The sequence below is a fragment of the Saimiri boliviensis genome, chromosome 12 (assembly GCF_048565385.1).
Source record: "Saimiri boliviensis isolate mSaiBol1 chromosome 12, mSaiBol1.pri, whole genome shotgun sequence".
Taxonomy (NCBI): Eukaryota; Metazoa; Chordata; class Mammalia; order Primates; family Cebidae; genus Saimiri; species Saimiri boliviensis.
Genome location: NC_133460.1, coordinates 101,030,991 through 101,054,683, shown reverse-complemented (window position 1 = coordinate 101,054,683; position 23,693 = coordinate 101,030,991). Strand labels below are relative to the sequence as shown.

The 23,693-nt window shown below is 44.5% G+C and overlaps 1 protein-coding gene across 2 annotated transcripts; it reads right to left on the bottom strand.

Moving 5' to 3' along the window:
* LOC101047102 (pancreatic lipase-related protein 2) lies at positions 1–22,101 on the bottom strand. 2 transcript variants are annotated; one of them, XM_074383192.1, is made up of 13 exons: positions 22,066–22,101; positions 21,698–21,746; positions 18,904–19,058; positions 17,291–17,416; positions 16,360–16,494; positions 15,451–15,562; positions 13,301–13,420; positions 12,002–12,121; positions 8,212–8,330; positions 6,199–6,328; positions 4,285–4,396; positions 2,817–2,984; positions 1–110 (listed from the first exon to the last, which is right to left on the bottom strand). In XM_074383192.1, the coding sequence occupies exons 1-13, from the start codon at positions 22,066–22,068 to the stop codon at positions 47–49; spliced, it is 1,413 nt and encodes a 470-aa protein (XP_074239293.1). In that variant the 5' UTR covers positions 22,069–22,101; the 3' UTR covers positions 1–46. The 2 variants fall into 2 exon arrangements, with proteins under 2 accessions (XP_074239293.1, XP_074239294.1); XM_074383193.1 differs by lacking the exon at positions 13,301–13,420.
* Positions 22,102–23,693: the final 1,592 nt, after the last annotated feature.

Below are 23,693 nucleotides of genomic sequence, written 5' to 3'. Positions count from 1 at the left end.
CCAAGTGCATTAAAAATTTTATTACCACAAGAGTCACACTACATTTTTAACAAGGGTAAAGAGATTGCAAAACGTCTTCTTGTACAGTGTCACTGCTACAAAAATTATACCTGTGGAGGAAAACATTGCCAGCATGAGGATTTTTTGCTTGTGGAAATGTGACTTCACATGAGTAAACAACATTCAGGTAACCCCCTGGATTTGGCTCCCTTTGACTAAAAAGCTCTTCTCTACCAGGCAGAGTCCAGGGAATTCTTACTAACTAAACCTGCTCAAAGAGCACTCTTCTCCCCAGATGGGCTCTGAATGGGTGGCAAGTGAATCAGCCATGTCAAACTGAAGCTTTGCAAAACTGAGGGATCTCTGATGGGATTGCCTCTTTGGGTCTAGCAATGAGTTCCAGGGACCAAGAGTGCCCCAGCCAGCTCAGAGGGGACTTTCTCTGTCAAATTAAGATCAGAGAAGATCCCTCATACACTGCTCCTGGGAATGTAAAATGTAGCACCCTTTTTGGAAACAGTTGGGTAATTCCTCTGAAGGTTAAACAGAGTTATTATATGGCCAAGCGGTTCCACTCCTAGGTAGACACCCGAGAGGATGAAAACAAAATCTTGTACATGATATTCATAGCAGCATTATTCACAACAGCCCCCAAATAGAGACAACTCAAATGATCAAGTGATAAATGAATAAATAAAATGTGGTATATTCGTATAATGGAATGTTATTTGACAATAAAAAAGAATGCAGTACTGATACATGCTACATGGATGAACCTTGAAAACATACGCTAAATGAATAGAGCCAGAAATGAAGGACTGTATTTTGTATGACTCCATTTACATGAAATGTCCAAAATTAGAAAACCTATAGAGACACAAAGTAGATTAGTGGATGCCTGGGACTGAGGAAGAGGGATGTGTAAATTGAGGGATGACAGCTAACGGGTATGGGGTTTCTTTTCAGTGAGATGAAAATCTTCTAAAATTGTGGTGATACTTACGCAATTCTGTGAATATGCTAAAAGCTATTGAATTGCACACTTTAAATGGGTGAATTGTGTGTTACAGGAATTATGCTTCAATAAAATTGCTTAGAAATAGAAAAGACCCTGGAGGATTATTAGTCCTGAGGGGCTGGAATCAAGTCAGGTTAGAACAAGCACCAAGCATGAGAAGCTGGCCACTTCCGGGCTCTTCCTTCTCTTGCAGGTGTCTTTGATGCAAGGGTAACAGTGTGGCCAAGCTGGACTTCCCTCAGAATTTAGCTTCAGAATGTAGCTTCTTGATGAGGGAGCCCTTATGTGGGTTGGGGACTCTGGTGTTTGGTTGTTTGGTATATAAGGCGTGTGTTCTATATTGTACTTAAAACAAGAACTCCACCTCCACTTAAATACCGTGAAATCCAGACATTTCCATATTGCCTTGCACTGCCAGACCATATGGACTTCTCAGCTTCTCATCCAGCTGGCCGAGTGAATGAGCACAGTGGCAAGAACACTGGATGGGCTGTCAGAAGACCTGGGTCCCAGGCCTTGTTATGCCTCACACCTGAGTATAGTAGCCACCCATTATCTGCAGTTTTGCTTTCCATGGTTTCAGTTACCCATGGTCAACTGAGGTCCCAAAATAGCAAATGGAAACTTTTAGAAATAGACAATTCCTAAGTCACAAATTATACATCATTCTGAGTAGCATGATAAAATCTTGCTCTGTTCAGCTCTGTCCCACCCAGGACATGAATAGTCCCTTTGTCCAGCATATTTCCTATTCATATAGTATGTATGAATAGGAAAAAAACATAGCACATATAGGATTTGGTACTATCTGAGGTTTCAGGCATCCAATTGGGATCTTGGAGCATATCATCCATCCGCCACAGATAAGGGGGTCTACTGTATACAAAGTGACGGCATGCTGACTGTGACATCTGATTCTTCCAATAATATACTGAGTCATTGGGATTATTGCCACTTTTACAGCCAGCAAAGTTAAGTCATGCAGCTGAGTGAAGTCTTGGTGTGTGTTTTGAAAACATTCTGAAGTTCAATATCTTTCCCTTAAAGATTCCCTATGTGACCTTAGACAAGTTACTTGACTTTCCAAATCTTACGTCCTCATCTTAAAACAAGAGCAGGTGAGAGTTCACATTTATATTTTCTTTATTCTCTAATATCCCATTATTTTTGGATTATCCTGTTTTGAGGTATCCTTCTCTCCATATTTTAAAAACAGTTTGTTCTCTCCCAGTGCCTACCAAGTAGGATTCTATTCTCTCAGAATGAAAGAGCTTGCCACTATGAGCCACATCCCCAACACAGTGTGTATCCCTCTCATGTCATAGTCTCCAAACAAACTAGTTTACATTAATAACTGCACATCAACTGGAATTAACTCAGAAATTTCCCCTACATGCTTCTCACCTGTTTCTCTTATTGTTTGAGATTAAAAAGTTATTCATATGTTGAATTTTGTCTAAGGAAAGTGATGTTTGGTTTTTCAAAGTAAATCAGGTGGATGGATGGAGAGTTAAGATGGACAGCTGGGAAGATGAATGGATGGATGGGAAGATCAAAGAATGGCTGGAGGGCCAGAATAATGAGGAGATAGATGTCTGGGTAGATGGATAGAGGACTAAGTGAATGGGTAAGTGGCTAAGTGGTTAAAAGGATAGAGAAATAGATAGATGCTAGATGAATGGATGAGTAGATGGATATTTGGATGGGTAGGTGGGCAACTGGATGAATGAATGCATAGACAGATAAATCGATATGTAAATAGAAATAACCAAACTTAGATGCAATAAAAAATACATACTCAGTCCCATCTTCACCACTTTGCACTGTGATTTGGGAAGCACCCAGTTTGGGTCGGAATAGATTTATCACATTGTTGTTCCAGAGGAACTTAACTTTCTGTATTTTTCCAACATTGAGATCCACATCAATATCACGCATGTGACTTGCATCTGGTTTGAGGGATCCTCTGAAAATATAGACATAAAATGTTACATCAGCTGGATATATGACTACATAAGATGATTACAATCTATTCCTTCTCTAAACAATAGTTGAGTATGCAGACAACCTACAGAATGGGAGAAAATATTACAAACTATACATCTGACAAAAGACAAATATCCAGAATCTATAAGAAATTTAAATCAACAAGAAAAAACCTATTAACCCCATTGAAAAGTAGCCCAAAAACTTCTCAAGAGATATACTAGCATCAAGCAGACATATAAAAAAATTCTCAGCATCACTAATCACCAGAGAAATACAAATTAAAACCACAATATCATCTCATACCAGCCAGAATTACTATTATTAAAAAGTCAAAAACAAAAAAAATACCAACAAAAAACAAAAAAAAAACAGATATTGGCAAGGATATAGAGAAAAGGGAATGCTTATACATTGTTGGTAGGGATGTCAATTGGTTCAACCCCTACAGAAAACAGTATGAAGATCTCACAAAGAACTTGATAGAAAAATAGAACTTCATTTTGACTCAGCAATTGCACTACTGGGTATCTACCCAAAGGAAAAGGAATAGTTTATCAGAAAAATACCTGCACTTGTATATTTATCACAGCAATACCCACAATAGCAAAGTCATGGAGTCAACCTAAGTTTCCATCAGTGGTTGACTGGATAAATAAAACATGGCATACACTCATGTATTTCGTACATGAATGAAATGTCCTTTGTAGCTACATGGATGAAGCTGAAGGCCATTATCCTCGGCAAAATAACTCAGAAACAGAAAATCAAATACTTCATGTATGTATTTATAAACAGTAGGTACACATGGACATAAAGCTGGAAAGAAAGACACTGGGAACTTTGGGATGGGGATAAGGGTTAAAAAATTTTCTATTGAGTCCAATGTTCACTATTTGAGTAATAGGTTCACCAGAAGCCCAAACCTTACCATTACAGAATATAACCATGTAATGAATCTTCACATGTACCCCCTGAATCTAAAATAAAATAAAATAACAAAAAAAAGAAAAACAATCTAGTCAGGTGACTGACATTCCAAAAGGAGTTAGCACATGACTCATTTTAAATTTTGAGTTCCCTCTTTCTGGGCCTCAGTCTTCTCATATGTAAAATGGGGCAATTGAACTAGACACTGAGACTTTCTTCTGGCTCTGACATTCTAGGATTCAATGGTTCTGTATAATAGATCCCTAGATTTATAAAGCACTTTATACTCAATCAATTTTGAATAATCTAATATGGAAAATATAATCATTTCACATTACTACTGAACTTACTTGAAAATCTCATATTGTTTTGAGTTTCCACTACTTCCATACAAAGCAATCCTGATGTACCCGTTCACTTTCTTTTTTCCAGACAGTGTGACAGATACCTTATATCTCCAACCTGTCCAAAGAAATACAATCCATTTAATGAAATCATCTTATTGAGAAAATGATCCACAAAAACATTATTGTTCCAAGCTCTGAAGCCTCCATGGGTGAGGGGTAAGAGGACTGTGACTTAATTGAATTCCTGGGGTCGAGGAATTAAGGTTCTAGGTGTGAGTGAGAAACTCAGGGGTCAGTAAATGTTGTAGTTCAGCACAGTCCCTTATCAACACAGCCAGGTATGTGCTTTTGGATGAATGAAGGGGATCTGATACTGCACATGTGTATTTTGACTGATACATGATACAATGGACTGAATTCACGTGGGTAAGAACCCTCATGAATGGGATCGGAACCTCATAAAAGAGAACCCAGAGAGCCCTCTTGCCCTCTTTCCACCACATGGGAGGACACAAGAAGAAGACAGCAGGATGCACCAGAACCTGATTGTGCTGGCACACTAGTCTTGAATTTCCATCCTCCAGAACCGTGAGAAATACATTCCTACCATTTATAAGCCACCCAGTTTATGGTACTGTGTTACAGCAGCCTGAACCAATGAAGACACCGGGTGTATTGCACGTTGTTTTGTCACTTGCCTTTTCACTTAATACACCTTAGAGGGTTTCTCTCTTCAGTATGTAGAGCTATAACCTTCCTTTTAATGGTTACATGTAGTATTTGATCTATAGTATTTAGTCATTTACCAACTGGTGAACATTAAAGTTTTCCCCTCAATCATTTGCTATTAAAACGAGCATCCTTGAACATATCATCTTATTCACACATGCAAATATTTCTCTATGGTACATTATAAGAAGTGAAGCTTGTAATTCTGGCACTTTGGGAGGCCAAGGTGGGTGGATCACGAGGTCAAGAGATCAAGACCATCCTGGCCAACATGGTGAAACCCTGTCTCTACTAAAAACACACAAAAAATTATCTGGGCACGGTGGCACGCGTCTGTAGTCCCAGCTACTTGGGAGGCTGAGGCAGGAGAATTGCTTGAACCCCGGAGGCGGAGGTTGCAGTGAGCTGAGGTTGAGCCACTGCACTCCATTCTGGTGCCTGGTGACAGAGTGAGACTCTTTCTCAAAAAAAAAAAAAAAAAAAGGAAGTGAAGCTACTGGGTTAACAGAATGTGCATGTAAGATTATATAGATACTACCAAACTGTTAGCTTTTATGATAAATATTTTGAGGATTATGGTAAATACTGTATGTGAAAAGTGTTTTGTAAAGTGCTAATATAGATTTTTAAATCTGAAACTCCCTTAGAAAATAACTGCTCTTCCTTTCGGGTATCATTTATTATTCATAGTAAATGAGTCTTGATGATTTTTACTATCTTATACTTTTTAAATAAGAAGCAGGGCAAAATGTTATTACCACAAAGTGTGTGTGTGTGTGTGTGTGTGTGTGTGTATGTGTGTGTGTGTGTATGTGTGTGTGTGTATGTGTGTGTGTGTGTGTGTGTGTGTAGGGGGACTAACATAATAGTCATGACTGAAGTGACTTCTTAACTTACAGTGACTTTCACGTTGTCCTCTTCTGTTAATAGATGCATCCTTCTTGCAATAGGGGGTGGGGAGGTGGCGGGGGTGGACATGTGACCCATCCTGGTACTTTCTTTTGCTGGTCAAGGGTATTGGTTAAAGGGGAGAACTGACACAAATTCCATTCTACTGTCCTTTCACTACACCTTAAGCTGGTTATAGTTGAGTTTCCATCCATTGCTACCAAAGGTACTGACTAATAAGATTGGTACACTTTTTAAAATTATTTGCAAGAATTTGAAGTGAATAAAATGGAAACTTACTAGTAAAGTTACCACTCTCTCCTGTGTTCAGGAAAAAGGTTTGTTCCACAGTACTGGTTTTCCCCTTAAATTGGTCAGCATAATGCCCCATTTTGGGACATCCTTCAGCTGGACAAGGGAAACAGCTATTCTAGTGAGGGAAAAAAAAAAACATAATTTGTCTGTTAGTGGTAGGTCTCTGACATAATCAATCAATTCATCTTCCTTCTTATATTTCTATCTACCCACCACGCACCCAACTATCCACCTTTCCTTTACCTGTGCAACCATCCATCTACCCATCCATCCCCTATCCATCCTTTCATCTACCCATCCATCCATTCTCTTACCTATCTACTGATACATGCATTCCTGCATCTATCTACCCATGCATCCATGCATCCATGAGTCCATCTATTCTCCTACCTAACCACTGACTCACACATTTCTGCATCTATCTGTCCATGCACCCATGCATCCATGCTTCCATCATTGGAATTGTACATAGAACTGTGCTAGGCTCTGCAGAGTATCCAGATAAGTGCCTTGAAAACTTGGAGTATAGTTGGGAAAATAAGCATCCAGGAAGCAGTCAAATGAAAATATGAACAGGGAATGCAAAACAATATATGTAGGGAGAAGTAAATGGGACAGATAACAAGTTATTTCAAAAGAAGTGAGGAAAAGAAGATCCAGAACCATTTCACTTGAATGTGAATTATTATTCCAGACTTGTTGATCCTTATTTGTTGCTTCTCAAATGATAGTTCTTTAATTAGGACTAGAAGAGGCAGTTTGCACTCTTCAAATCAGGGATTCTATCCTCTTTATGTCACAGTGTCATTGTCCTCTGCTCTTTGACCTCATGCCACATCCAAAATGCATGGTGTGAAGAGCTATTTTGTGATTTGGAAAGAATAAGACAAGTACTGGAGGCCATGTTGCTATCCATGCCCCAACAAGAACTAGCACAGTGAAGGCTTTTCAATGAACACTCACAGACCCTGGAGATCAAATACTATGTCCTTTTGATCTCGGTTCAACCCAAGAATGTCAAGGTCGACATTAGTTTTGAAAGGACAGTGAGTTTAAACATATTTTTATTTTTGTCTTTGAGAAAGAATTTTAAAAATATCACTTTCTCACACACAATGCAATAAATGATTTAGGAAAGGATCACCTATGGAAACTCAAACCTTTCACTGGGCTTACTGTTGGGGAACATTAAATGAGTGTCTTTAGTTGTAATACACTGAGAAGGACTTGCTATTACCCATTGAAGCAACCCCTAAAAATATCAAAAATTTCAGAGAGTGTGATATTCTACCAAATACCTGATCTGAAATCCTCGTAACTGTCAAGATCCTCGAGGACCAAGAAAAAATGGGAAGCTGTTCTTGATTAAAGGAGACTAAAGAGACAATCAAATAATTGCAATTAAAAAAAAAAAGAAGAAGAGAAGGAAAGAAAGAATGGAGGCAAACAGACACAGCTCTAGAGGGCATTATTTGGATAACTGGAGAAGCTGAAATAGGTATTATATATTATATAGATTAGTGTATCAAAGATAAATTTCTTGAATGTTATTCTATAGGAGAAGGATCTTATTTTTAAGAGATGAGAGCTAAAGTTTTTATAGGTAACATGTCATAATATCTTTACTTTCCCATAATTTAGAAGAAGTATATATACTTATACACATACACATATATAAAATGTTAGCAACTGGTGCATCTAGGTGATAGATGTACAGTATTCGTCATCACTCTTCTTTCACCTTCTTTGTGTATTAGAAATTTTTCTAAATGAGCAGCTGGGGACCCTAGTAAGGGCCTAGCACAGTCAGGTCTGTGCCTTTCCACTCCAGCCCACCCTGCTCCCCAAGGGAAGATGGCTTTGTGAGGTGCAGAATTTCCATTACCTCCGTGCATTAGTTACAGAGTTATACCTCTTTGTTCTGTTCTAAGGCACAGGAATACAAAACACCAAAACCAGGGCCACCAACATCTTCTTCAGGCTCCTGGGGTAACCTACCTCCTGAAACTCATTGTAGGAGGCACAGGGATAACCCAGGAAGCCATCAGGGTTGAGGATGCTGCTTGAGTAATACTTGTAGCTTCGTAGGTGATTGCAAGCTGCAAAGTCACGAGTTCCTGAAAAGGCAAAGGCTCCAGAAGCTCAAAAGAAGATCTTTCACTTTTAAGTGTGAACAATTCATTCTGACTAAGGAGGAATCACCTGCACATTTCACTGATGGGTGTCCGCTCCTGAACACCTTGGGGTATTTGCTGAGGAGGACCTGCTTAGGGGTAGGTGACTGTAGAGGAGTGACTGTCCTGACTGTCAGGCCTCCATGTGCAAGCCTGGACCCAGAAAGTCTGAAGTCCTGCCTGCCTCAGCTGATTGCCCCCACCCACCGCCTGCCTTCGCCATTATCCCTGATAGCCCAGCGGAGCTTCCCCCAGTTAAGATGACTCACCCCACCCTGCCATCTTAACTGTTCTTATAATAACATGAACACTCCTCACCCTACCCTGCCATCTACTACTCTTACGCCTTACCCCACCCACTATTGTAGCTGAATTTATGGTAATGTATACTCCTTGCCCCTACTCCAACCACTGTAACTGACCTTACTCTGTAACTTTCCACTGCTCACCCCAAACCTATAAAACCAACTCCTATCCCACTGCCCTTTGCTAACACCCTTTTTGGCCTTAGCCCACCTGCACCCAAATCAATAAACAGCCATGTTGCTCACACAAAGCCTGTTTGGGGTGTCTCTTCATTCAAAGCATGCATTTTAACATTGCCCAGCATCCTTTCCGCTCTTCCAGGGGCCAGGCACGTAACACAAATGAATGAGGAGGGCTGGGGGTCAGAAACAAAGTGGGGTGGTGGTGAGGAGAGAGACAGAAAGTGACAGAGAGAAAGACAGACAGAGGCAGTCAGTTGTTGTGGAGGGGGGAGAGACAGAGAGAGTCAAGGCGGGAGAGAAAGAGAGAAACAGAGAGAGACAGAGAGAGTCGGTGGGGAGAGAGAGAGAGTCAGAGAGAGAAAGAGAGTCAGAGAGAGAAAGAGAGAGACAGAGTCAGTGGGGGGAGAGAGAGAGAGAGAGAGACAGGTAATCGGTTGTGGGGGGAGAGAGAGACAGAGAGAGTCAAAGGGGGAGAGAAAGAGAGACACAGAGAGACAGAATCAGTGTGGGGAGAGAGAGAGAGTCAGAGAGACAGAAAATCAGAGAGAGACCGAGAGTCAACAGGGAGAGAAAGAGAGTCAGAGAGAGACAGAGTTGGTTGGGGGAGAGAGAGAGACAGAGTCAGAGAGAGACAGAGAGTCAGTGAGCAGGGAGAGAGAGACAGAGATAGAGAAATGGAGAGGAAAAGAGACATGAAAAGAGATAGAGATGAGAAAGAGAGAGATTCAGAAAGACAGCATAAACAGGAGAGGCAGAAAGAGAAAGGAGAGATGAAGAGACGGAGGAGAGAGACATATATATATATATATACACTCTATAGTATAATACACATAAACACTATAATATATATATAGTATGTGCATACACACACACACACACACACACACACACACACACACAAGGAGAGAGAGAGAGAGAGAGAGAGAGAGAGAGAGAGAGAGAGAGAGACTATGAGAAGATAGCGATAGCTGTAAAAGGGACCCTACAACGCTACACAGTCTAGCCAGGTGTTACATGTTCAAAGCCCCGAATCGCCTGGCCCTCTGTTTTTCCATGAGAAGCTAGAGTCTCCACTTGTACCTGAAAACCTTCCCATGCGTGAGTGAAGGTAGCGTGTCCCTAGTGAGAACGCCACACACACCCTGCAGCCCTTCCCCATGAGTCAGGCTTGTTGATTCTTCTTCTTTGCCATGCAGGGCACAAGGCAAAAGCAGTGACAGCAAGGTGGCCATGGCCTCCGGCCACTCTCTCACTGCATTTTATTTATCATCCTTTTCTTTCAAAATAGTCTGGAAAAATGTTTTTTTCATTTTTCTGGCTCCTTCATAGAAAACTTCCCATGGAGAAATTCATGGTGACTCTGGACACACCTGGGGACCACTCCCAGGGGTCTGAGGGGCTTTATTGCCACCCACTGAGAAAGGAACACTTCCCTTTGGGCCCAGGGTGGCTTCGCTCTGCAGGGCTCCCAGCCCTCGGCCCAGCGACTTCCAGCTGAAGCCAGGTTCCCTGTGCCTACGCCGGCACTCATCACCCAACAACAGAACCTGTTTCAAATTTAATTGTTTCTTTCATCCAAAATTGCTGCCCAGGAACCCCATAATGGAGCAGAAAGTGGATTTAATTATTCCTCAGAGCCCAGTGCCTGGGTGACTCAGAGCTTGACACAATAGGAGCACACACCAGTGCTCATGGGCTTGTTCACTTGAAATTGCCTCTCTAATTAAACCTGGGCTCCTTCCCATTATGTGTGCCCTGCTCATCCTTTGTGGGAGGGGGCAGCTATTATTGTGATGCTGCTGCGCTTTCAGGGAGCCTGGAATAGCCACATCTTCCCAGGAGTTACCTGAGAGGGCAAAAGTTCCATTTATTTGTTGGTGGATGCTGGCAGTCGCTTTATTGACTCTGCTCTTTGACATGAAGCATGTGGAAAATTAAAATGCCAAACAAGGTCACGCAAGTCAATTTAAGAGTAAATTTAGTGCCTGCTTTGGACGAGGCCCTGAGCAGGATACTGGAGTATCTGAAATGTGCAAAACATAGTCCTTGGCCTTGGGGAACTCCCAGCTCAGGAAAATAAAGACTAAAATGATCACAGTCCCCAAACCTCCCTTTTCAGGGAAGAGAGTGAAGCCTGGTGTCAGGGGAGGGGCAACAGGAATCAAAAAAGACCAGAGCAAGAAACAGCAAATCGGATGGGGTTATGAGGTTGCCTAATGGTGGGGCGTGGGCCCTGTTCTCTCAGATGAACAGAAATGTACAGAGCTGGCCAGCAGCCGCCGTGGGTCTCCCAGACTTCCAGGCCTCCCCCTCCTACACATGCAACCTAAACGCACAGAGCACATCCCTCCTTTGTCTTCATACCAGTGAAGTCCCTTCCATTCTTAGCACCTAACAACAGCAACCAGAAAGCAAGTCAAGGCCTTCAAATCTTGGCCTATGCCCTGCAGTTCTTCAAGGAGCAGATGCTGCAGTAGGATGGGTGGTCACAGACAGAACCAACATGCCAGCCCAGGTGCTGTCCCAGGACCCCAACAACAGGGAGATACACAGTTTAGGGCATGAGATCAGGGCTTTATAGTCAGAAATTGGGCTTAGATATAGAGTGGTGTTGATGAGCTACGTAACAATTTTTTTTTAGGCAGGGTCTCACGCCATCACCCAGGCTGGTGCAGTGGTGCCATCTCACCTTACCGCAACCTTCACCTCCGGGTTCAAGTGACTCTCATCTCTCAGCCTCCTGAATAGCTGGGACTACTGGTGCATGCCATCACATTCACCTAATTTTTGCATTTTTAGTAGAGATGGGGTATCACTATGTTGACCAGGCTGGTCTTAAACTCCCGATCTCAAGTGATTCCCATGTCTCAGCCTCCCAAAGTACTGGGATTATAGGCATGAGCCACCACACCTGATTGAGTTATGTAATTTTTCTGATCCTCAGTTTTCACAACTGCAAACTGGGGCTAATCAGAGTAGTCATCTCATAGCATTGTGAAAATGCGCGGCAAATTTTCACAACACTCCTTAAATGGTGGCAAATGTCAGTGTTAAGAAGGTCAGATCATGCATTCTGCTTTCTCCCCAAACAGGGCAATTGCTGTCTTACTTCTTTAATTTACGTACCTTCCCATATTCCATTGATATCGATAATGGTTGAAAGGATATTTTTCTTACATCCGGGCATTTGCTTTCCTCCATTTGGAAAGAAATCCAGATGGCCCACCTTTTGGCTCATTCCAAAACCTAAAACATTTGAAGCAGAGATGAGCAGGGTGGTGAGTGGTCCCAAAGTTAGGTTATAGCCACAAAAAGAGCCTTTTTGGCAAATTCTCCCTTTATCCCTTCATCACAGCTACCACTGCCTCTAGCTCTGCAGAAAGTTCTCAGAGATGGGTGCTTGGCAAGATAAGGAGGGAAGAGAGGGCACAGGAAGTGAGATGGGAGGAGGCTGGGCTCTGGGAATGCAAGTGTGAGACACACACATTTGGATGTGTATCTGTGTGTCTTGGAGAGTCCTGGACCATATTGATATGCCCTGGTACCATTATGCACCAGTAGACATATCAAGACCTGATGTAATTTGTATTACTTTACTCATTTTTAAATTTTGATGTCTACATTATATTGTTACGTGGAGATCACATAATGTTATATTGTGAGCCATAGCATATGGCTGGGAGCTTTGGCTTTCAAGGCGCATGAACCTGTGATCAAATCCTGGTTTTACTTACGGATTTTGTGATCTGGGGCAATTATTTAACCTCATTGAGCCTCAGTTCCTCAGCCATGAAATGGTGGTAATAAAGCCCACTTTTCAGAGTGTTACAGAATTAATGAGCTAATGTGTGCAAAATGTTCAGTGTAGCACATGGTAAATACTAAGTGAGTGATATCATCATCATCATCATCAAAAATACGCCCTTTATTGGCAAGTTTCATGAGCGGCTATGTAAGAAAATACTGAAAAAAGAACACTGATTTTAGAACAATTAAATAAAGGGATACATTCAGTTTCCAACAAAACAAAGTGAAACCAAAGCTTTGACTGAATAAGTAAGAAAAATATTCAAAAATTCACTTTGTATTTGCAAGTACAGGTCAAGTTTCAAAAATAAATACATCTGCCACATTAGTTACTGGTAGACTGGGGAAGGATGCAGAATTTGAAGAGCGACTGACAACATTTCATAGACTACAAAAGGGTTTTTGTTTAACCAAGGGCTGCAAGTGGATTCCATTGGCATTGTACTGGCTATTTATTTGGGACTGGTACCCATTTTGACTGGTTGGTGCCCACACCATTCCTGTAGCTATTTCTAATAGCCTCCCCTGCTGCATGTGTATGTGTGTGTGAGAGGATATCTGGACCCAATGTCATTAGCTGTAGCACAGGTCAGCAGAAGATGAGATTGAGGAGCTCACCTAGGGAAGGGACTATGGGAGCAGAATCTGTGTGAATCACATCCACAAACATAGCGTCAGATGGGTCCAACCGAACCTCCTCAGGCGTACCCTGGAAGCACGGCTCTGCTGGATCCAGCCCTGAAAGGGAGAAGGTAGGCAGGCTGGACTCTAAGAACCAGGATTTGAACCCAGTACTGGCAGCATGTGGATTCCTCCTACCCCAGCAGCTATGGTTCTGGGGATTGGATCTGCAGCTCTTGATCTGCCTGGGAGAGAGAGTCTGGGACAGAAGGCTGGGAATGGGGTCACAGCCTGTGGATGAACAATCAGAAATCCCCAGTGCCTGGCTCCATGGAGGATCCAGGTAGCCTCCGTATACCCCTCATTTCCCTTTTCCTTTCGTCTTCACATGTTACCATTCAGCCACTGCTCTCAGAGACTGCAAGCCCCAGGCCTTACCCAGCTCCACCCCAGTCCCTGAGCCCTGTGAACATCTACTGCTTTCTGGCCCATGCCATTCCCCAGCCTGCTGCACCCTTTCCCACATTCTTCCTTTATCTAAATCTTTCTCCTCCAAACCCAGCTCACATACCACCTCCTCATGGTGAAATGGAAAATCTAATTCCTCTCCTTTCTCAGCTCATTCCACCCAGATTGTATTATTTTGCAAGCTACTTTGATTTTTATTTGCCTACTTAGTTGTCTGCCTCCTGGACTAGACTATGGATTTCCTGTGGCAGGGGCTGTGCCCAGGTCATCTTCAAAGAGAAACAGAGCACAGGAGGAGGGGGCGTACAGTGGTCTGTATTCTTGCCCTAGGTCTGCTCCAGGTCAAATGTCTGTCCTCTCTGAACTTCTGTGTCCTTATCGGGAAAGCAGGAATAATGACAACCATCTTCCTTACAGGGTTGTTGTGAAACTCTCATGAAAAGATGTAAGAGAAGGGACTTTGCAAACTGCAAAATTCTACATAAACACAAACCAACACCCCCTCATCCTTCACGCAGTGTCTTGGGCAAAGGGATGCTCATCGAATGTTGATGTGAACTGTTTGGTGAAGTTACAAACTGATTTGGCTGCACAAAATAAATAGTTATTTGTGTCTTTGTCTTGTAGCATTCATTCTGTCTAGTGCTTCATTCATTCAGTATTTCCTGAGCACCTTCTATATGGCAGGTCTCAGTATGCCATTTGCATTTTCTGTCTTTGCCTGGCACAATAAAGACAGTCAAACAATTATGTGGAACTGATGAATTTTTAAAACCATCTCACTTTTTTTCTTTTACTTTGTCATACTCTGAAAATAAGAACCCTTAAGTCATGGATTTGATGTGCTAGTTAAATCTTTCTTTCTTTCTTTCCTTCCTTCCTTCCCTCCTTCCTTCCTTCCTTCTTTCTTTCCTCCTTTCTCACATTTTTTTTTTGGTTTTACTTTGCTATACTTTGAAAATAATAAGCCTTAAGTCATGGATTTAATGCACTAGTTAAATCTTTTCCTTTCCTTTCCTTCTCCCTTCCCCTTTCTTTCTTTCTCTTTCCTTCCTTCCTTCTTTCTTTCTTTTCTTTCTCTTTCTTTCTCTCTTTCTCTCTCTTCCTCCCTCCCTCCCTTCCTTCCTTCTTTCCTTCTTTATTTTCCCCTTCCTTTCTTTCCTTCTTTCTTTCTTTTCTGAGATACGGTCTCCCTCTGTTACCCAGGCTGGAGTGCTGCGGGGTTATCACAGCTCCCTGCAGCCTGGAACACCTAGGCTCCAGCAATCTTCCCACCTCAGCCTCTCGAGTAACTGGGACTGCAGGCGAGAGCCATCACGCCTGGCTAACTGTAACAATTTTTGTGTAGAGACAAGGTTTCACAATGTTGCCAAACTGGTCTTGAACTCCTGGCATCAAGCAATTCTCCCGTCTCAGCCTTCGAAAGTGCTGGGATTACAGGGGTAGGCCACTGGCCCAGCCTTTGCTTTTTTAAAAAATGCATTTTTATTTTTAATCATCTATTTCCTAATATACATTAGGGAAAATTATTTTTAAATTTAAGGCCGGTCACCACAAAAAAAATCGGCTTCCGGGAGGATCAGCAGGGGAGCTCTTCGCCAGGGAAAGGGCGTTGGCAGAGGCTTCCGCGGCGCGCACCCCGGGACCTGGGACTCAGGCCCTGCCCCCGCAACCCCTACCTGTGATCCTGCCCACGCGGCCCTCCAGCCTCCTGCCGGCCTCTGCGGCCGCGTGCGCACCCAGGCTGTGGCCGATGAGATGCACGTCCTCCGGGCTGTACCCCATCTGCGCCTGCGGAGGGAAGGCGTGTCAGGTCCCCCAGCACCGCGTGGGGACCCGCTGGTTGGGGAGCCGGGCGCCGGGCGCTGCCAGGGATGGGAACAGGACCCGGGCTCGAAACTCTACCCTCCGTTCGAGCACACCGCCTGGGGCAGGGCGACCCGGCCCAGGATCCGCAGACTGCGAGTCCCGCGGGCCGGCTCGTGCGCGGGGCAACAGTGCTGACCAGCGGCCACCATGCCAACTGCAGGCCGCCTGGGCGGGCGAGACGTGCGGCCTGCCGCCCCACTCTCTTCCCTCAGAGAGGGAAGAGAGCCCCACCCCCAGCTCTCTTTCCTTGTTCCTGCTAGGGGTATGGGCTATCGGGGCGAGCACGGGTAGTGGGCCCTGGATTTGGTGGTCCCCCTGGATAGATCCCACAGAAAGGTCCAGGCCCTTCCCTGTGGGTTGGCCGAGGATGAAAACTCATCATCTGCACTGGGAGCTGTTGGGCAGCACAGCCTGCTCTCTGACCCTTGCAGAACAGCCTGCAAGGAAGACCTATTTCAAAAAGGGAAACTGAGGCTTAGTTTGTCTCAGGCCCCACAGCTAGACAGTGATAGGGCAAGGTGTCTTCAGGACAGCAGGCAAGGAGGAGGGTTGCAGAGCTTCATCTTGGGAAGGGCCCTTTTTGATGACAACCTGGGCTGTTGGCTGCTGGCCCCTGCCCATGCCCAGGGGTCCCCAGGCTGCCTCTCTGCACCATGTGGTGCCTCCCTGCCCTTCTCTCTGCCCCTTACCCACAGGACAGGGCCCAGGCAGGGTTTTACCGACAGGACTTGTATTAAGAGAGCTATCTCCGCACCCACGACCCGAATGTTTTGCACAGCTTGGGTGTACATGGTCCGGGACCCGCCCCTCCAGTCCACACAGATGCAGTTCACCTTCTCCACTTTAAACATTTTCTGGGGAAGACAAACAAGGGAGAGAAATCAATTTATAAACAGCCCCCAATTGCACACCCCAGAGATAGGCATTCACATCCGTCAAACACCTAGCCCATGTCAGGACTTTGATACTTCTACATCTGCTATAATGTCATCCTCACTTCAATGCTATGGACTGGGCATGCTAACACCTGCTTAACAGACATGGAAACTGGATCCTGGAATGGGTAAATGATGTCTCTAAGGTCTCACACATCCTTAGGAATACAGCCAGATCAAAAAGACCACTTACTAAATCAGGTGTGAGCAGACTGCTACTCAATAACATGTCAAATTCAGCTCTTCGGTTGCACCAGACACATTTCAAGTGTTGAAAAACAAACGTGGCCAGTGGCTTCTGATTTGGACAGTGAAGATACAGAACATCATCACTGCACAACATTCTATTTGATAGCAATGCTTTAGAGGGTAAAATTTAAGTGTTTTTTTTTTTTTTAACATCACAAAGGGGTTTTACATAAGTGTTGGGGGATAAATGCCCAGTAGTTTGCTGCAGTTTCTACCTCAGAGATTTTTTGCCTGAACTCTGGGTATATTCTACCTCAGAGGAGACTTTTGGCTAGAAATTGGTAGGTAGGGAGAGCTTGGCAATGGATGCCCTTAGGAACTGAGCTTTCCTCAGTGATTTTAAGAAGGACCAATCTCTCTCTAGAGTATTTCCTTTCCTGGTCTCAGGGAAACTGGGGGTGCAGTGTTTGAATCTGTGTGTTTGGTGCTGATCTCACCAGGGAGTGGCCAAGTAGTGGGGTCCCACCTTGCACATGTCTGACAGCCAACTCTCCTCCCCCTTGTCTATGAAGCCATGGATGATGAAGCGTGTCTTGCGGTCCAGTTGGAAGTTTGAAGCCTCAATGGTATCTGGTTCCATGCCAGTGATTAGCTGTTTTAATTAGAAAAGGTTAATTTGAATGTTGGTCTTTCCAAGCCGCAAGCCTATTAGAGCTAGTTTCAGAACTGATAACACAGCTTCAACGCCCATGAAGTTGGGTCAGATTAGAAGGAGCTCCTGAACTGGGGTTGTGGATAGAATTCAGAAAGTCCAAGTTCATGAACTTTCTATTTTAATTAATCCTTAATCCATATGTAGTATTTCAGTTAATCACGAAAGTAGACAATAAACCACAGTGGTATTAGCAACACCCGTGACTGTATCCCCAGTAGAAGTCACAGATATTTTCAGGTCATAGTATAATTAGTGCAGATATCTCAAAATATCATTTATACTCACTACTATTTTTAAATTATGGTAGTTATTAGGCCAACTCCTAGATGTTGTTATTTAGTGAGATATAAAACAGCACATATATGACTGTATCACACATTTATGTATTTAAATGTTTTGATAATTATTTTTCAATATAGTTTCTTTTGCAATCCAGCATGTTTTATTTTTGCATTTAAAAACATTGACCTAGAAGGGGCCTGTAGGCTTCCCCCAGGTGGTCAAAGATGTTCTTGGTACAGAAAAGGTGAGGAACCCCTGGACCAGAAACTTAGGCGTGGGGGCAGATTCAGCTCAGTGGAGCTGTGAGACTTTGGAATGCGCTCCTAAATGGCCACAGGCTGCTCGGGCCCCCTTCCACCAACCTCTACAGATGAGATGCCAAAAGAAGGATCACAAAATAAAAATAGCACAGTAATCATGTCCAAGCCAACTCAGGGCTGGAGGCACTGAATAGGCTGGGCTGTCACATGGAATCCCACAGTGGATGACCTTAGAAATCTAGAGACAGATACCTGATTCCCTAAACTCTGCCAGGGACCAGAGCTGTGAGCTGCCTGGATTCTCAGCAATGTCTTCCTTGAAACTGTCTCCTGGTCACTTCTGATACCCTGGAACAAGTCTGTTCTGCTTCTACCAGGCAGACCTGCTCGAAACTGGAGGTTGCTCCAGAGAACCTTGTCTTTTCTTTATTGTGGCTGTATATGTCTCCTCTCCCCTACCTCACTTCTAGCTCTTCAGGAAGGATTTACACCCGCCCCCACTCCCAATGTCCCTGAGAGGCTTCTCTCTCTCCACTCTCGTGTGTAGAAAAGAGACAGACTTTCCAGGGGCTACATCAGGCTTGATCCTCTCCATAAATGCTGCTCATAGTCCCTTCCTCTCAGGGAACAAGGCATTTATGCTGGGGTAGTCCCTGAAGCTCTCTGCGACACTGGGTGTGAATTTGTAAGTTTCTGGATTAGGCATCAATAGATTTCATCAGATACTCAGGCGTTTATGATCCTAAGAGCTTTAGAGATTCTATGCCTTGAAATTTCTGGAAAATCTCAAGGCAGTGACTTATGCCCTAGGTAGCCATGCAAAGACTCCATTGTGGGGGCCCAAACATACCCACCATGCAGCGCTTACATGCCCGATCTTACTTGGAAATTGTCTGGATTTTCATTGGTGTACAGAAGAAAGCGGGTGTCAATGTCCTTGGGGGACCAGGGAAATAACTTTACAGGCCGCTGAAAAATTCCCGCCCATGGTTTTTCATCAGAAAAGCAGCCAAGTTGTCCATAGCAGATCTCTTTTCCTAGGGCAAGTCACAAACAGGACACATGTGAGCTTCTGGAAAGGAGCAATGCCATATCCATACAGGAAAACTCCGAAGGACCGAGTCCAGGTTTGGCTAAGGCCAGTGCTGGTCTTAACTTTGCTGTCAACATTTCCCAGACTTCTGGGATGATAAAAATCACCTGGGGGCTGCGCGTGAGAGGATGGGGGGTGGGAGGGCAGGGGGCAGTGGGGGGAATAGGTGAATTGCATATACATATTCATAGGCGCCTCCCTCAGATATTCTGATTCAGAGGGTCTGGAGTGGGGCCCTGGAAACACAGATTCAGTAAGTGACCCTTATCATTAGGCAAATTGGGGAATTGCTGAGGTACGGGTTGGTGCAAAAGTAACTGCGGTTTTTGCCAGTACTTTCAACCACAAAAACTGCAAGTACTTTTTCACCAACCTAATACAACCTGCTGCCTTAAAACCACCTCATCCAGGAAACCTGCAGCTGGCCCTTTACATACACTCATCAAATAGTAAGTATTTATTAAGTGCCTACAACGTGTAGCACAGAGCTGCTACTTTTGTCTTGACATCTCTATTACAAACAGCCTAGGTCGTGCACACAGTAAGCATTTGCTGGTGTGTGTCCACTTCCCATGTCTTCATGTCATTCTTTTATGCACATTCTTTCAAACGATTCTCTGCCATTTCATATTTTCTCTGTTGTTCTTTGAAAAGGTAAGTTTCTTAAGAACAGGAATGATTTTCATATCACACTATGTGTAGTAGAGACTCCATGATCCAAATAACCACATCTAAATCTGAGAGTACTTTCTTTATCCATGACATAAATGTTATTATAGGATATGGTCACTACAGGTGACATAATTCCAACCCAATGGATTATAATGGGTCCTTTCTCTGGGGCTTCCTCAACTCCTGTACTGATGATGCCAAATATTGGCAAATCATTAAAAAGCTTGTAATAGTTAATATTTGTTTACTATGTGCCAGATACCAAGCCAGTGCTTTACTGATACAATATCATTTAAGTCTCAAAACACAAATATGGAATTAGTATTATCTCCATCTTACCACTGAGGAAACCAAGGCACAGAGAGACAAGGTAAGCTACCGGAGGTCACAGCTAGTGGTGGAGGCAGGATTTGAACCCAAGACGCAAAGACAAATGAAATATGAACCCTGTCCTGAAAGAGAGGAGCTCTAATCAGGAAGCAATACTGATGGCGGTGAATTCATTCGTCGAAGAGGGTGTACCCTCGGAGGTGGGCTATAGGAGGCTCAAGTAATGTTTGCCCCAGGGGAAAGGTAGCTGGTTAAATGAAGGGGCTCAAATGCAAGACATTTGGGCTCTCTTAGGTGGAGAGAAGGAAGGCGTTGGAAGGTGTGAGTTGGTGAGGGTGAGGGGAGGTGGTGGTGGCCGTAGTGCTGTGATTCCTGAAGGTGTTACAGGAGGCTGAGAAGCAGGAGAACATGAGGAGGCTGGGGACAGGGAAGTAAGAGTAGGGGTGGGGATGGGCAGTTGTAGGGGTGGACCTGGAGAGGGGAGGGCCCACTCTGGGCATGGGCATTCTAACCTAGGTGATGAAGATGATGGTGGACACTCAATAGAGCTGGGGGGCATGGGGGAACAGGCTGCTGTCCATATCCTGGTTTGGGACAGTGAGTTTGAGGCTTGGCCCTGATGGGGCTTCTTGCAACTTGGGAGGACCAGAAGCTGGGCAAGAGGGAAGGCCCTAGGAGGAGAGAGATGAGGCGAGAGCCTTGGAGAATATCCACATCTGGGGCAGGAGGAGGCTGCAGGTCAGCAAAGGAGATGAAGAGGGCTCATAAGGCCTGAGGAGCAGTCGAACCCACCCTGGGCTCTGCCATCAGGAGCCAGGTCTTAAATCATGGCCAGGATGGAAGGAGAGGCCAAGAGTGGGCTGGAGAGGTTGAGAAGATAAGGGGAAAGAGTCACAAGGCAGAAGAAAGCCCCCACAGGAACCCAAGGAGACCATGTCTGCTACAGCAGGGCTTGGGAGGCCAAGTTGGGCAGTGAGGAGTTCTGGCAGGAGAGGGGCTGAGGAAGCCTCCATGGGGAGGGAAAGGCTCCCGGAAGGAGCGCACCGGTGAAGGCATAGGCAGATGGGATGTAAGCAGCCTGGGATCTGGGGGGCTCCAAAAGAAAGGAAGGTGATTTGTGTTTCAGGGTAGGTAGAACTTGAGTATCTGTATCTCCTCTGGACAGAGCCAGGTCGGGGGAACAAATCAGAGAAACAGAAGAGGACACAGGGACACGACGGCAGAAGGGCGGGCTGGCCTGGCTTTCTTGGGAGGGGTCGCATCCACATGGCTTTGGTCTGCAGGCAGGAACAAGGGCATTGGGACCCAGTGGGAACACCCACCCTCCACTTGTCTCCCAGCTGCGAGAGCCTTTGCAGGAAGAAGGGGGCTGGGCAGGAGGTTGCCAGAGATCCTCCATGTCCAACACATTGACCTGTATCTGCCTGAGAGTCAACACTTTCTGAGTAGCACAGTTTTCTCAAAGTAACAATAATGCTCTTCATAATCATGATAATAATTATTAATATACCTCTAGCTGCCTCACCAAAGGCCAGCCCAAGCATGTCACTTTTCCCAAAGGAACTGTGATAGCATCCTCACCTCTGACTGTGGCCAGCAGAAGAAGGCCGAGGGTCCAAGGGGGCAGCATCTACATGGATGAAAACACAGATACACACAGACCTCCATGCACAGTGAGGCTGGCAGGGGCAGGACCCAGCTGGGCAGGAGCCTGGGTCACACAGACAGTAAGTGGAACAGGTGCCCAGCAACCCATGCCCCACAGGGCTCTCTCTTAAGGCAGGGACCTAAGACTGAGTCCTCCCAGTGAAGTCAGACCATAGCACGCTAGGACCCCAGACTCAGGGGCTCCACTGTAGCGGTTTCCCCACCTCTGGGCCACGTCCCTCTTGTAGCCCGGGCTGCCCCAGCCCTGGCAAGTCCCCTGCCCATGCGGGGCCCTGACTTACCATGCTGCACCGGAGCTTCCACTCACAGCCCAGCAGGTTGGCTGTGGCCTTTTATAACCAGGCTTTATCCTTTGGACTCCTTAGAGGAAAGGGCGGGGCAGGATAGATAGGGCACCACACGTGGGCGCTTTGAACCTAAGTTATCATAAACACATAAAACCAGCTCAACCCCAGGAACAGCAATGTTTATAAAGTGAGATTCAAGGAAAGGAAAACCGAGTATGGGGAAGGAAAACAGCTCTGTTAACCTGAGTTTACAGGTTTAGTTGCCAAGAGATTGTGTTCCCAAAGTGGTAACAGTGAAATACCACATCGTACATCGCACCTTGGAACAAAATCCCTTTGGACACACGCGCCTCCAAACTCATCGGGTCATCTTGTTGCTCTTGACAAGACTGCAGGGTTGGGAAGTCAGGAGACTTGCTGCTCAGTGGAACTGACTGTTTTTGAAGACACACACCTTGCTTACTTTGGGGGTGGGGTAGGTGGAGAGCTGCCTTCCCTATTAGTGAATCTAGACAGAGGATAAAAATGAAGGCAACCTCACAGACGAAGCAACAAAGAATAAAATGAACACTGTTCAAATACAACTTTGTTTAGAAATAATGTAGTTTATTTTAAAAGTATTTCCGAGCTGCACAGACTGTACCTCGACCTGCAGATAAGAAGTGGAGGGATCTTCTTTGCTTCACTGCTGCAGAAGAATGTGGGCGAATAACCAGGTGCCACCCTGCCGTGTTTTAAATGGGTGTGTAATTTAGATACACATCCATTTAAAGTGCTTACATATTAAGTTTAAAGTGTAAGTAGTTAGTGGATTTTGTCAAATATATACTCCTACGTATATGTCCCAGATCGAGATACAAAACGTTTCCAGCAGCCAGATCTTTCTACCACCATCACCACTCTTATAACAATACTCCGATTTCCATCATCTCAGGTTCATTTTGTCTGCTCTAGAATGTGATTTAAATGGAATGATACAGTATGTACTCTTTATCATCTTGCTTTTCTACCCCTCCGCAAGACATTTTTGAGATTCATTCATGTTGTTACATGTATCAGTAGTTATTTTTTGTTGCTGTGTAGTATTGAGATATTTCTGTAAGAATATAGCACAATTTGTTTATCCATTCTGCTGTTGATGGACAACTGAATTTTCCAGTTTGGGGCTATTATGAGCACTACTGCTAAGGACATTCTAGTCTAGTGCAGGTCTTTTGGTGGACATACGCACTCATTTCCCTCAGGTTTATGCCTAGGAGTATTGTGAGGGTCCTGGAGTGTGTTCAGCTTTAGGAGATACTGCCAGGCAGTTTCCCAAACTGGTCGAATCAGCGTGATTCCCACCAGCAGCTGGACGGGAGCTCTAGCTACTCCCCATTCCACATTTGCCTTTTGATCATTCCCAGAAGCACAAGGTTGCCAGCAATTTCCTGAGGGTTTCAAGTGTAGAAAAATCGTTTTTTTTATTTTTTATTTTTTTTTTAAACTCCTTTCTGAGAATTCTGAGGCTGGAGCAGTGTGGAGCTGAGGGAAGCCACGAAATGAACTTTCTTATCTCAAATGAGCTTGAGAAAAGTCAAGGTTTCTGGCTGGGTGTGGTGGCTCACACCTGTAATCCCAGC

Bases quoted from the DNA above. Each gene is read 5' to 3' on its own strand.
- LOC101047102 (XM_074383192.1), bottom strand. The intron at 13,421-15,450 runs GTAGGGGTTGCG...TCTCCCTTTCAG, and splicing joins CCGCGTGGGCAGGATCACAG to GGCTGGATCCAGCAGAGCCG. The intron at 6,329-8,211 runs GTAGGTTACCCC...TTCCCTCACTAG, and splicing joins CCTACAATGAGTTTCAGGAG to AATAGCTGTTTCCCTTGTCC.